Raw genomic sequence first — 15,272 nt, 5'->3', positions numbered from 1 at the left:
ATCAGTACAGGATACGCATGCGTTGTGCCTGCCCTGGAGCACTGAGAAGCTTGTCCCATCCATTGGCCACATCCCCGCTTGTCACGTCAGGGTTGTCCGGCCTGCCCTATCCCATCGATGGTTTCCCACGCACACCTTCCATGCCCTCTATTGCGTCTCTGATCCTGTCCCGTAACAATTAATGTTGCGGGATAGGACACGGTAACTCTGCGCCGGCCATGCCACCTCAGCTGGACTGAAACGCCTCGTGAAGGGAAACGGCATGAGTAGTAGCATTAAATGAGGTTTGACGGGTTAGACGAGTACCTGCCCCACGACCAACAAGGGCTGGTCACAGAAAATCCCCCAAAGGTCAAGGTCATGGTCGGGCTGGCGCCGACTGGTCGCGCGATGGGCCTGGGCCAGAGGAAGAAAGTTGATACTACCAAAACTGGCCGTTCCGGGCCATCCTGATGGGGGACCCCTATATTCTTTACATCGACAAGAAGAGTATGTTCACATGGAAATGATGGTTATATTTATGATCTCATGATAGAAGGGTACAGTTGTTAAGTTTCCTCGATGCTCACACTCTTGAGTCGAAAATGACTTTTGCGTATAAATTCATTTAATCTTGTGGTTGACTCCTTGCTACTAATTCCCAAATTGCATAATCCTTGGAGTCAAGTTATTATATGTACCCACTATTTACTAAGTCTTACGAGTACCTTCATACTCACCTTACTTTTGTTGAGTTTTGCAGGTGAGGATGAAATAGTATACGGTTACTTCATACCCGCCGATGTCAGTGACGGGCAAGAGTAATGGTGGGCTACTTGTGGTGACAGGATGGTGCCTTAGGGCTACGATAGCATCTATTTTTGTTGTTTATATGTTGTTTTCCACTGTGCGGTAATTTCAATAAGCTAGGATATAAACTTGATGTATTTTGTTCCTCCTAGCATTCATTGATGTTACATTACTCGCTCTTTATTATGTCTTGATGTATGATCGAATATGCGTAAAATACCCAATCAGAGGAAAGGGTGAATGATTGCGGAAACCAAATTCAAAGATTAACTTACCCAAATCAAAAATCAATTTAAATTCGGTATTCCACTCGAAACAGATCGTACATGCTCCAGTAAAACCGATGTAGAGAAAAATCCATTGGTCCGATTGCTCTCAATTTTTTACCAAAAAAACTAGTTCAAATACAAAACTATTAAAATAAGAATCGACTCAATCAGATATATGGATTAAGAATTATACCTAGTCGAAGCAGACTGTACCACACAGAATTGAGTATATCAAAACCTAGTCGAGTTGACCAAAAAGATACTCGAGATCAAACCAAAAACACTCAAAATTTTCTCAGATCAAAAACTAGATATTCTAGCAAGGTTTTGGATGGATTAAACCAAGATGAAACTCGATAAAAACTCAAAATTAATCAAAAACCAAAACCAAGTACGCAAAATATTGAATAGAGAGAAAATTACAAATTAGCAACTCATCCACATTTGAAACTTGATTTTCATTGCATCGATGAGTTTACATGATGCCTCTCCAAAGAATCCAACAAGGATTTTCACGAAATCCCAAAACAGCTCTCTCTAGAGTTTTTCTATCTTTCTCTCTACTGCGTTATGCTACCTTGTCTACCTAATACAACAGACCTCTATATTTATTGGAAAGCCACATGCACAAACATGACCGAATCGAACTACAACTCCAAGTCATGTTCAACCTAGTCTCTATCATCCTCTAATCACAAGAGGACAAACAACTTCCACTAATTAAACTAATTAGCCAACAACTCTCACGTAATCATGCATGCAACATCCCTCATGCATACATGCATGTACGTAACCAACTCAGAGTCTGTCTCTGACACTAACACTTGTCTCAAGTCCAGCCACCACATGACTCCCTCATGCCTGCTCTGACTTGAGCAAGAATTTGTCTTCACGTCCTCTCACGATCATATCGTCTCCAGCGTCCATCGTGAAAACTTGTCTCCATATGCATTGTTCTCTCAGCTCGAACATCCCATATGACATCCTCGATCACCACGATCTCATTTCCTCTTGAACCTAGTCGCCAAACCTCAGTTCCTCCCTAAACTTAGTTCGCTAATCCGTCATCGACCACGTTCGCCTTCGAGCAACACTTGCACATGAATCAAACAACAATCGAGTATGAGCACAAGTCATTCCTGACTTGACTAAAGATCAGTTCACGCAACACCACAGAAACTCCAAGCAAAACGAACATGCTAACATAAGCATATCCAAGTAATATCTTAGCAAATCAGGAACATTATCCTAATGTCATTATGCTAAATCACTTTGTTGTGTCAATATCATCATTCAAACCAATTTTTCATCACATGATCTCACAATCTCACTCTTGATGAAAACATTGGCAACCCTCATGTGAACATTGGCAACCTCTTAACGAACATGATTTGATTTTAAAATCAAACGTAAAGTGAAATCAAAAGATCAACAAAAAAATCCTTTGAAAAAAATCTCTCCCCATTGAGAAAAAACGAGAAACAATTTTTCCAAAATGAGCAACTCTCTCCCCCTTTGGCAATGATTTCATCAAGAATCAAATATTTTTATTGTTTTTATCATAATGAGTAACATAGATCAGCCACATATCTAACAGATATTCGACCAAACCGCACTATCAAGAATATCTGCACCAACCCATTTACACATGTAAAAACATAGTGTAAGCACAACTTATCAAGTATAATTAATTATTTATTTGCAAGGCATGATCTCCCAAACTCAACTACTTCAATCTCAAAAAAAAAAAATTGAACCTTTAACACTTGATTGCCTTGAAAAACTGATTGATTGTGTAAAAGCATATAAGATCAAATTCATTTGCATGAAATTATATGCACCATCAGCCTTATTCTATCCAACCATGCCAAGCCTATGTCAAAGATAATCAGAAGCTTAAGACAATGATTATGGTCATACACAAATTCTTCCAAGTTCATATCACAGTGCAATGATAAGCAGTCTTGAAAAGAAGAGGTGTGACAATGCATATTTCCTTTATCTTACATATGTAGATATGAAGGTGCAAAAAATCTCCCATGTAGCATAAGCATTGGCTTTAAAAGTCACATATGTATCAAATATGATGCTCATCATATTTCATTGATTTCTCATTTTTAAACTCCGACAAGTTATAAGATATAAGAACTCCCCCTCAAAACAATCCCATAGGATGAATAACACCAAGTTCTCCCCGAAGAAAAGCAAAATGAGAAGAATACAAAGGTTTTGTGAAAATATCTGTCACTTAGTGTTCAGTATTCACACGGAGAAGTTCAATGTTCCATTTTTCCACATTATCTCTAAAGAAATAAAATCTGATGTCAATGTGTTTAGTCTGAGAATGTTGCATAGGATTTTTAGCAATACTTATAACACTAGTATTATCACAAAAAAGTGGAACACTCTCTAAATTAACCCCATAATCTTTAAGTATAGAACCTATCCAAAGAGTTTGTGAACAACAACTAGCAGCAGCTACATATTCAGATTCAGCAGTAGATTGTGCAACAGAGGACTATTTCCTAGATTACCATGCAACAAGAGAATTACTCAAGAAATGACATGTACCAGATATACGTTTTCTATCAATTCTACAACCTCCAAAATCTGCATCAGAAAAAACTCTTAAGCTAATACAAGAAGAAGCAGAAAGCCATATGCCAATGTCTTGAGTGCCATGAAGATACATGAGAATCCGTTTGACAGCTTGTCGATGTGAAGCACGTGGGGAAGCTTGAAATCATACACAGAAGCATACAGCAAATTGTATGTCTGGCCTTGAAACGGTGAGATACAAAAGTGATCCAATCATGCTTTTATATTCTTTTTGATCAACTGGCTCACCATCTTTATCAGGATCAAGTGTTGTTATTGCTCCAATAGGTGTCATGATTGACTTGCTGTTTTTCATCTCAAAACATCGTAGCAGGTCTCGTGTATACTTATCTTGATAAAAAAAGTACCTTCTTTGGTTTGTTTGACTTGAAGACCTAAAAAGTACGTTAGTTCACCCATCATACTCATCTCAAATTCCTTGCTCATTGTCGGAGGATTAACTCCTGTCGCAGGGATCCCGAGAGACCCCTTTTTAGAGATTCGGCCGGGGGGATGATCCTGAATAAGTTCATCGGAGAAATAAATGGAAGTGGAAGTAAATGCAACGGCCGGTGGTGGGGGATGATCGACCTAGTGCAAAGGGAAGTAAATGCACCGGAGTTTAGACAGGTTTGGGCCGCACGGGGGCGTAATACCCTACTCCTGTATGGATGCGATAACTTATCCTGAGGGGGATCCCTCAGGGATGCATCTGGTTACAAGAATATAGTGTCTAACTAAGAGCTTGAGGCTCCTTGTTCTTCGGCAGGAGCTCTGCTCAGGCTTGCTTGCAATGTTTTCGTCTGTTGGCTTGGTTCGTTGTGGGGTTCGTCTTTTTCGTCTGAGTGTGGCACGGTCGACTGCTTGGGCTTGTGTTCAATCCAATTGTTCTATGATTTTTTTTTCTCTCTGTATGCCGATCCTTTTATGCACTCGCCGGCCGCGACATACCCCGAACGGGAAGGAAGGGGCACAAGTTTCAAGACGCCACGACTGAGAAAGGCATCATCATTTTCTCTGGGCGAAGTGACTGGGGCGGTGGAAAAACGCGGCGCGCGTCCGGTCACTTGTCACTGTAGGCGCCCTGGCGACGGGCGCCGTTGAGAGGGCCCACCGGGCAGCCACAGAGGCACCCGGCGTGCCCGCCCTGTCTTGTTCCTCTGCCACGGCAGGGCGGCAGGCGGAACGCCTTGGTCCTGGCAACGTTATCCCGAGATACACCTGATGATACGGGACGGGACCCGTGCAATTAATGGCCCCACGCCTCTCTGCCAAAGCATGGCAGGGACTAACACTGCGGCGGGAGCAGTTGGGGATGTCAGGCCGCGCACTCCCATTAAATGCGGCCTCGGACCTCTGACTGGTTGACACCTCATCGGCGGGCACCTCGGGGGCCCTTCTGGGTCGTCGGGGCACCGAGTGCTCGAGGGTACTGTTTACCTCCCCGAGCACCCTCTCCCGAGAACTCTCGCACGAACCTTCGGGGAACCGAGTGCTCGGGGGCTGCCACGTGCAACCCCGAGCACTCTCTCCTGAGCACTTTTGCACTGACCCTCGGGGAACCGGGCGCTCGGGGGCTGCTGCACGCAGCCCCCCGAGCACTCTCTCCCGGAACTTAGCTCTTCTGATCGTCAGGGGACTAGGGTGCTCGGGGGTGACCGGGCACCTCCCCGAGCACTTTCTTCCCGGTACTTGGACTCTGCGGGTCGTCGGGGAACTGGGGTGCTCGGGGACCAGAGGCTGTGGCGCCGAACGCCTTCTCCCGGAACTTAGATTTTGCGGGTCGTCGGGGAACTGGGGTGCTCGGGGACCAGAGACTGTGGCCCCAAGCGCCTTCTCCCGGAACTTAGATTTTCCTCATCCCGCGGGAGGGACCTCACTGGGTGGTGACACGTGGCAGACAGCTGGCCTGGCCTCGGACCTCAGGGACCCCCGGTTCCTGATACACCTCAGGGACCCAGGGTTAGCACATGGCATATCGAGAGATGGACGTGTGCTATCTCTCATCTTATTAAATGATAACCCAGTTGATTAATTCGAATACAATTTGGACGGTTCCTCATAGGTACCTCATAAAACCACTCATCTCCCAAATGAAAATAAGAGGGCAAGAAATCTGGACACAAATAATGCTTCTCAAAAATAGCCGCATAGGCAAAGGAATATATCTTCTAAGTCAGTAAATGAAATTCAACCTCTTGTTGAAGGACACCTATGGATGCTCTACATCCAAGACCCAGCACAAATGTGCGAAAAATTTATATGCTAGGACATCGGAATACCCTAACTTTATTATTATAGGAGTTAAAAGGGTTAATGAAATATCCATAAACTATATTGATTTTCCTGAATCATATAATAGAAAGACTACAATTGTCGACATATATTTCTCTTCGAAAATTGCTAAAGACCTTAAATTGGATCCAGGTCAAAGTCCATGGCCATGGCATAGTACCTCTAGCGCTCAGACCGGACCAAATAGAAGGAAGCAGTTGAGGTAGAGTTGCATTCGCTTAACAAAAGAGAGGTATTTACCTTAGTAATACCTACTCTTCATTATGACTTCCCCCTGGAAGCAAAATGGGTCTATTCATTCGAAAGAATGAGAAGGTGAGATACCAAGCGGGATTTGTAGCACAAGGGTTCATGCAGAGAACTGACATCAATCTTCGATGAAAACATACTCTCAAGTTATGTGTGGAATTAAGTTCTGATATCTAATATTTTGATAGTACAATAGGATTTATGCATACAGTTGATAGATGTAGTGACCGCATACTCATATGGGTCACTAGATTCGAATATCTATATGAAAGTCCTTGAAATGCTTAAAATTCTGAATCTGAAAGCAAATCGTAACATGTATTGTGCAAAAAATTAAAAAGTCAATTTATGGCTTAAATTGGTCGAACAAAATGTGGTAATACTGACTGATTGAGGGGACAGAAGAACAACAAGCAATTGAGGATATTAAAAGGTATTTGTCCACACCTCCTGTATTGTGGGCGCATAAAGCCAGGACGCCGTTTTGGCTGTACATTGCTGCAGAAGAAGGTGCTATTTGTGCTATTTTGACACAAGAAGTATATGTGGCAAGATGCCTAGAAGAGGCACATAAATAAGTGATATGACTGATGTTTTGTTTACAATCATCCGAAGAAACATGAATTAGATGACCGATGTTTTGTTTATCATCGTCTTAAAGGAGTGACTCAGAGTACTATTTTTTGGCAAACATCTCTTTGTTTAAAAAAAAAACAAGGGAGCCATGTGTAGATAGCAAAATTTGATAGGTCGGATATTATGTGCATGTGGGGTCGATATAGCAGCCGTTTATTTTTAGAAACTGATTCGGATATGATTTGCGACCAATTCAGATTAGACGCAGACCATCCCCCTATATACGTCCATGAGAACGGCTGATTCACAAGCGCACACGCAATCCAACATAAGCATTTTTTTCTTTTTCTAATTCTTTTTCCATCTAGGTTTAGGGTAGTTTAGTTTCTTCTTTCTCCTGACCGATCGCGCCACTGTTCCTGTCTTTAACAGCTCAGACTACACGCTTGTGAACACGCTTCTCTGATCCATCCGCGTGCCCTACGGGATCATCATGGCCTCGTGTTCATCGCCTCCAACAAACGCACTCGCACAAGAAGACGTCTGCATCCTGCCCCCATCGACCACACGTCGAAGCCGGGAGTTTTTATTTAGTTTTAGTCCTTTTTAAACTAATATTTTAAAAACAGCACATGAAACACTAAATTTTCAGAAACTAGCTCATTTTGTCACGTCGAAGTATATGGCGTGACTCACAACTTGGTCATGCCAATGCATGCGGCGTGACCAAGGGGCCATGCTGGCGTCCCGCCCCGGCGCCTTGTCATGTGACGCCTTGCCTTGCTATGTACTTTGGCGTGACAAAAGAGCTAATTCTTAAAAATTTAGTGTCTCAAGTGCTATTTTTAAAATACTAGTTTCAAAAGGGCTAAAATAAAAATTCCTCTGTGTGCTAGACCGTTCGACATTAGGGCCGTGTGACTCTTGTCCCAGCCTTATAGCCTGTTTGTTTGTCCCTGGATTGTGGATTCTAGATTGTGGATTGTGAATTTTGGATTATGAATTGTGGATTGTGGATTGTGCATAACAATAAACCCACACTTTTTAAATGAACTAACATAATCACAAAATAAATCTACATTTATCATGCACATACATATAAATTTCATCCCAAATTGAATAAAATTGCAATGATATACATCCCTAAATTACCAAAAACCAAAAAAATTAAACGAAATTGAACCATCCTGGAAAAAAAAGATTCAACAATTAGATAACAAAATCATAAGAAAGAAACATAATTGGATGATATTTTACAAATTGTAACTCTTACGGTACATGAGAAACATAAAGATTGTCTACACGTCCTGTTGCGGCGTGGCCCACGCCTACTACCCCCTCTTCCCCTCTTAGACTTCTCATGTTCAGGGCATGTTGGTTTTTTATGCCCCTTCTTATGGCAATGTGAGCATTCGTCTTGGGTGCCATCGTACAAAAAGTAATTCATGTTGTTTTGTCTTTGTGATGACCCCATCATATCCATGTCATTCCGCAGCTACTTAGTTTTCCGTCTTCCCCTAGTGCTGACCAAGAGAGTATCATCGGCCGCGTATGTGCGACCTTCGTATTGGGGCCACTGCATAGGATCAAGGTATGGTTCAAAGCGAGGGGACCATGTTTCAATGATAGCATCTAAGGAGAACTCGAATGGCACACGTAAAGGCGACTGATAGTCCAACTTATGGATACGGCAAAGTTTTATCAAATGGGAACATGGAATGTGATATATTTAGGGTCGTGGCAACTACACTGATTTGTAGAGAGAACGGCCATGAATGCCCGACCGCCATATTGCTCACAGCCCATACTTGTGCCACCACGCTCAATTACCTCATACTTCCGTGATTTCTTGTCAAAACACACTACACGTTGATGCACCGCTTTAGTCTTTTGTTGGGTTAACTTCTTTAGAACCACTTTTCCCCACTTTCTCTTGTCCACATTTTTCAACTTCTCATCTTTGCTTACCCTGTCAACAAAGTACTCATTCAACTTCTCGAAGGTGTAGGCCACGATTGCTGTAACGGACAAAGACCTAATTTCCTTAAGCACTTTGTTGAAAACCTCAACCATGTTGCTAGTCATCATACCATATCGGCATCCTTCCCTGTCAAATGCCCTAGCCCACTTATATTTCTCGGCCATATGATCTTCCAACCACTTACACAAATCCTTCACTCGACTTTAGATGATCACGTGCTTCATTGATACCTTGTGCGTTGCCGATGATATTTAGGTCATCAACATACACAGAGATAATACAAAATCTTGTCGACGATTTCTTCATGAATACGCATGGGCAATCATCATTATTGGAGTAACCCTTCCACAGAAGGAACTCACTAAGTCGGTTATACCACATTCGTTCTGACTACTTTAAGCCATATAGTGACTTATGGAGCTTTACACAATATATGTTGCGATTTGCTTTTGAATTCAGAATTTGGATTCCATCGGGAACCTTCATGTATATGTGCGAATCAAGTGACCCATATAGATATGCGATCACTATATCCATCAACTACATAGATAGATGATTTTATACTGCCAATGAAATAAGATATCGGGATGTAATTCCACTCATAACTGGAGAATAGGTTTAATTTAAAATCAATGCCAGATCTCTACGTGAAACCTTGTGCTACAAACCTTGCTTTATATCTCACCACCTCGTTGTTCTCATTCCGTTTCTTGACGAAAATCCATTTGTATCCTACATGGAAGATATTTGGAGATGTAGGTATTAGTTTTGTGAATACCTCTCTTTTTGTTAAAGAGACTATTTCTGTTTGGATTGCATCCTTCTATTGAACCCAGTCCGAACGTTTTTCACACTTTGTTATGGTCTTGAGATCTGAATCATTTTGATAATTATTTACGATCGTAGTGGAAAAATCTGTATCGATAATTATAGTTTTTTAGTCATATGATTCTCTAGAATCCAGAGAGTCGGTGAACTGGCGAGGCAAAGTTGATTTTAAAATACGGAGCGGACCGATTGAACCGAATATACGAATTTTCAAAACCTGTTTTGAGTATGCACGAGTACTGTTCCACCGTACTAGGTAACCTCGTGTGAAGCTACAGTGCCGTCACGTGAATTGCTAGTTTATTCAACTCGTGCTGGTTTGCTATTTGGTGCTGCACGCTAGTCGAGACGAGTCACGTGAGGACATCAGCGGGCTGCTCTCTCGTAAGAAGAAAAATAATCAATTTTGCTAAGTGCACATATGAGGCGATTGCTGCGCACCCGAGGAGATTCAGTTTAATAGTTAGGCCTAGTTTGGTAGTGCTCCGCGGAAATGAGCTCCCGCGCTGCCAAACGCTATGTAGGGAGCGGATTTCGTCTGAAAATCACTTCACGATTTGTATTGTGAGGTGGGAGCCGAAAAATCTAGTTTCTATCTGATTCCTGGCTGATTCTTCTCGATTTCAACATAATATTCTCTCAGGAATCAATTCCACCACTAGCATACCAAACGATTTTACAAATAGAATCATTTTCACCACAGAATCACTTTCATCCTACTTCCACCACAGAATCACTCTCACCACATAATCAGAGCTATACCAAACACACCCTTAAAGTGTGCCCACACTATGCTAGGATTATTGACTTTTTGTGCGTATGCATTTTCTTAGCAATTAACTAATTTTTGGTGCCTGCTGGAAAATTACGTTTTTTCATGGCAGTTTTGTATGCTCCTCCTCATGAAGATAAGGTACTGCCAATGACAAGAAAGACAGGACTCCTAGTAGTGAGCATACAGTGTGATTTCTATCTTCATTTAGGTTCTTCTCATGTTTTGTAAATGCTGCGGGAAGAATTGCATGATAAAGAAATGCAAATCTCATTGGCTGTATTGTGGACATGTAATGGATATCTCATTAAGCAACACAGAATGTGTGCACACACATAATTCAAACAAATCAGCGTGGAAAAATATGGCTGATCATCAGCAGACAATTCTCAGTATTTGAACAAACTCTGCTATGTTCAGTATGTGCGAATGTAGACCCCAAGTGCGTCAAGATACGACCCTGAACGCCCAAAGAAGCCAGCAACGCTGCCATTTGTCTCCACTGGAATCGTGAACGCAGTTCCTCCTCCTTGTCCAAAAGGTCCGTATGTTTTTTGACCTCCATTTGTGGTAATAGTAAGCGATGTTATAACATTAGGTGATGTGCCAAATGGAGCAAATGTTCCAGAAATTCCTTTTATATGGTCGAAACGTCCGAGCTGAATCTGCAACAAAAAACGAGAATAATTATCAAGCTAGGTTGTATTTTACACGTAATTAGTAGGTGCCACTTCTTAATGGCATAAACAAGAAAAAAACATGCATGATGTTTTTTTACAAATTATTCTAGAGATTCTTTGACTCACCGAATAAGCACTCCCACCAGGACCTCCCCATCGATCTGTAGTGCGCTGCACCCCTTTAACATCAGTGTACGAAAACGCAAGTGAATGTATCACGACATCACTGCGTATTGTCATACTTTCCAGACGGTGAGGTACCACCTCCGTGTCGTGAGGCATCCCTCCATTCCCTCCCCAGAGTCCAATCTTGGTGACCCCCTTATAATACAAACCAATAAATCGAATATTAGATAGACAAAACAAGTGAAGAAGAGATAAATAGATAAAAAGAACTATAACTAAATTTAATCTAGTACATCCTCCTCTTCTCGCTCTCTATCCTCCATTGTTTCCAGTTCAGCAAGGGTGAGTCTGTTGGGATTCACGTAGACACCGATGGCATGGAGAAAACGTCCTGCACGCCCAAAAAAACCAACAATGCTGCCATTGTCTTGCACTGAAGTGTGGAAAGGAGTTTCTCCTCCTGAGCCATAAGGTCCATAACTACGAACATTTGTGACCAACTTAAGTGACTTGATCACATCAATCACTTCGTAAAAATATGGGCCAGTTGTTCCAGAAATTTCCACCAGAAATTCTGAAGGGCCAAACTGAATCTGCAGGGAACAAAAAACATTTTGAAATTAGCTATTGGAGATGATTAATCCACAACACGGTTTAACAGGAGAAATAAAACACACTCTTTCTCCGAAAAATCTTCCAATAGTGAAAGCTTTCGTTTTAAGACTCCTTCGCTTACCCTATTGGTAATCCCACCAGGGCCACCCCATGTACCTATAGTGTGCTTCTTCCCATTAAGTTCACTGTACGAAAATGCAAATGCATCAACAACATCCTTGCTCCAAATTGTAACGCTTTCCAGACGGTGAGGTGCCACCTTGATGTTGTGAGTCTTCCCAGCATTTCCTCCCCAGGGCCCAAACTTGGCAAGCACAGCCTATATAAAGAGCATAAACAAATCGAGAGAAGTTATAAATAACATTTGAGAAATTGACTAAGAAAATTGGTACCTTCTTCTCCTCCCCTCCTCCTCTTCCTTCTTGTAGTAAACTAGTACTTTTGAACTCCTCAGAAAATGGCATCGACACTTCATGAATGACAGATTCTGTCTGTGTCAAGTCGTAGATAATATCTCCTATCTTGGGCCTCTTTTTTCTTTCAATTTCCAGGCAGTTTATTGCTATCTCAATGCATCTCTTCACTTGCTGGCAATATTCTTCTGTGTACATTGATGTTGTCTGTATCCTATTCCCCCATTTATTGTGCACCTACAAAATTGAATTACAAAGACTCAGTGGAGTAAGTAACATACATATATGTATAACACGTACGTCGGGTTGTTCTTGGATTAGAGAAGTCAATTCTCTTACAAGGTCGATAAATTCTTGGGGAGACCCTTTAAGATATTTGGAGTGGCCCTCAGGTCCAGTTATTATCTGTATGATTATAATGCCTAAACTGAATATATCGTACTCTTTAGAGATTTGGCGTTGTGCTAGGTACTCTGGAGGCATGTACGCACTGCATCATATCATAGGTGTTAATTAGCTCATATAAATCAAAAACAGCTTAATTTACTAAAGAGAAAAAAGATAGATCTCATGCGAGGCATTCTACTTACACCGTGCCTTTCATAGTTTCTGTCAATATATCGCTTTTTGTTTCCAAGAGGAACCTCGACAACCCAAAATCTGCAATTTTCGGTACCATGTTCTTATCTAGCAATATATTGGAAGGTTTTAGGTCCAGATGGAAAACAGGTTTGTTTAATCCTCCATGAAGGTAATTTAAACCTTCACAGATCCCCTTAATTATTTTGTAGCGTGTGCACCAATCAAGTCCACATGATTCATCTGTATATTTAAACAAAGAGAATGTTACCGGGACGCAAAATTATTAGGGATTCATTTATTACATGCAAAATAACACAAAGTCTATGTGGATCAATCAACATGTCTTACCATAAAGATGCTTGTCAAGGCTGCCATGCTGCAAGTATTCGAAGCAAAGGGCTCTGTTTGTTATTTTAGCTAAATGAAATTGTCCATCGATCTCAATATGTATGTGCTTTGTTTCGTAGCAGTAGCCAAGTAACCGTACAATGTTCTGATGCTGGACCCTCATTAGGTTATTAAATTCTTTCTCAAATAGCTCATCATCAAGTGCTAGCATCATGGGATTTAACTTCTTCACAGCAATCACTTCCCCATCATGCAGTACTCCCTGTTGAATTGTCTTTGTTATATATGGGCTCTTATAATTAGTGGTGGCATCACTTGAAGTATAGAAATACAAGTATAAAATCATACCTTGTAAACATCTCCATACCCACCACTACCGACTTTATGCTCCTTAGAGAAACCATCTGTAATATCTTCTAGCAGCTGGAACGAAAAATCCCTTGGCACCACACTAGTATGATGTAACTTTCTCTCCGCCATGCTATTGATCTATACGAACGATACTGGGCCTACCTTCAACTTTCCGTTTATAATGACACTAATCCTTTTGACATAAGATAAGAGCATGTGTATAAGCATAAATTTACAAGCAATAATCGATCTATTATAGATTCAAAATGAATTAATCAATCGATCGTTCACAATTTGGAAACACATTTGTACACGTGAGTTCAGGCATCTTTTGAGGCAGAAATTTCATGTGCAGGAAAATTTTACCACGTTTACAACGGGGCATTAGTGTTTTGAACAGGATGAATGTTGGAATCTACATGAGGCCCAAATTTTTTATTTGTTAGACCAAAGCTCTCTGATCTCGGATCTGCCGCCACAAAATGTATTATCCCGTAAGTTCTTACCCTTTTATACAAACCTTATCTTCCATGTCATCACCGTAGCTGCCATTAACTTTGACCATCAAATTTCTTACAAATGCATGTTGAACCACTCTCTCTCTCTCTCTCCTCAGCGTGTGTGCGCATGGGCGGAGCGATGATTTTACTACTCCTAGCGCCGGATTAATGTGTCCTAGGCTAGATTCTACAATTATTTGTATTTATATTAAATTTTATTGAGGCTTTCATATGCCTTTTAGACCTGCACCTAGTGCCATGGCCCTAGGTGCAGCTCCAGCCCTGTGTGGTGTGTATGTTAGGAGAACAAATGAAAACTTTCACTAAATTAGACGTACCACTTTCCTCACACCCAACGAACTATCATCAGGTGGATCTAACAGAAGCAAGCGTCCACGCGAGAGACCCTAGTCATAATGTTACGTTTGATTCTACTAAAACATGACTGAAACTTTCTCTATCCGAGACAAGGAAAACACAGACCTTAATTAGCTCAAGCCGTGGAGATCGAGAGAAAATAATAAATGAAGCAAAGCTATACGGAGTATCTCTTAAAGGTCCATACCGTGTCTAGAACCGTGTGTTGCCTGAACGATCGAGGAGTTCGTTTTTGTTCGTCGAACTGCTTTGATTTCTTTCTTTAGCAGACCTGGTGTGGGATGCAATTCTGTTATCTTGGTATTGGAAGCGGGAGATGCGCCAGTTATGGAAAAATATCAAGTACGTATAAATGGAGCTATATATTCTATCTATTAAATTACCAAGAAACACAAGAAGAGACGAAGAAAACCAAATGAAAAATGGAGGCAAAGTTGTGACATGATCAGTCCATAAAAGAGCTGGAGAAACAACAGGATAACAAGGACAGACAGATTGAAGCAAAACGATGTACCGTAGTTTACCATGCATGGCAACAATTTATAAGGTTTGTAAAATCTGGGAAAACCATTTCCCTCATAAAACAATATAAGAATACAGGAAATTATTACTTACTAGTCAAGAACTGCGCTTGGATCGACTAACCAACTGAAGAAGGCTAACAGGCCAGCCGAGGACAGCAAGAAAAGGAGTTCTGGGGGACGAAGCTGGGTCTTACCGTCTTAGGGCAAGCATCAAGCATGAGAGAGACTTATAATAACACCACGATACCACTAACTTCCGACTGCTTGCTTGCCCCGTGACGATTAAGACCGGGTCACACGGGATTCCATCCAGCTAGCAGAAGTTACATAAATTGAGAGCATGATGAACAGTAGGATGCAAAAATAATTTTATTGACATTGATAAACAATGTGTGGTT

General features: G+C 41.4%; 1 protein-coding gene across 1 annotated transcript; it reads right to left on the bottom strand.

The window, feature by feature from the left end:
• Positions 1-12,170: 12,170 nt before the first annotated feature.
• Positions 12,171-15,056, bottom strand: LOC133901020 (putative serine/threonine-protein kinase; the record flags this gene model as incomplete). Its single annotated transcript, XM_062342313.1, has 6 exons — positions 14,966-15,056; positions 13,470-13,665; positions 13,122-13,383; positions 12,782-13,013; positions 12,531-12,681; positions 12,171-12,428 (listed from the first exon to the last, which is right to left on the bottom strand). Coding segments are annotated over exons 2-6 (1,035 nt in total), but the record flags the coding sequence as incomplete, so codon positions are not given.
• Positions 15,057-15,272: the final 216 nt, after the last annotated feature.

This window comes from Phragmites australis, chromosome 19 (genome assembly GCF_958298935.1).
Source record: "Phragmites australis chromosome 19, lpPhrAust1.1, whole genome shotgun sequence".
Taxonomy (NCBI): Eukaryota; Viridiplantae; Streptophyta; class Magnoliopsida; order Poales; family Poaceae; genus Phragmites; species Phragmites australis.
Note: the sequence above shows the minus strand (reverse complement) of the source record. Positions and strands in the feature narration are given on the sequence as shown.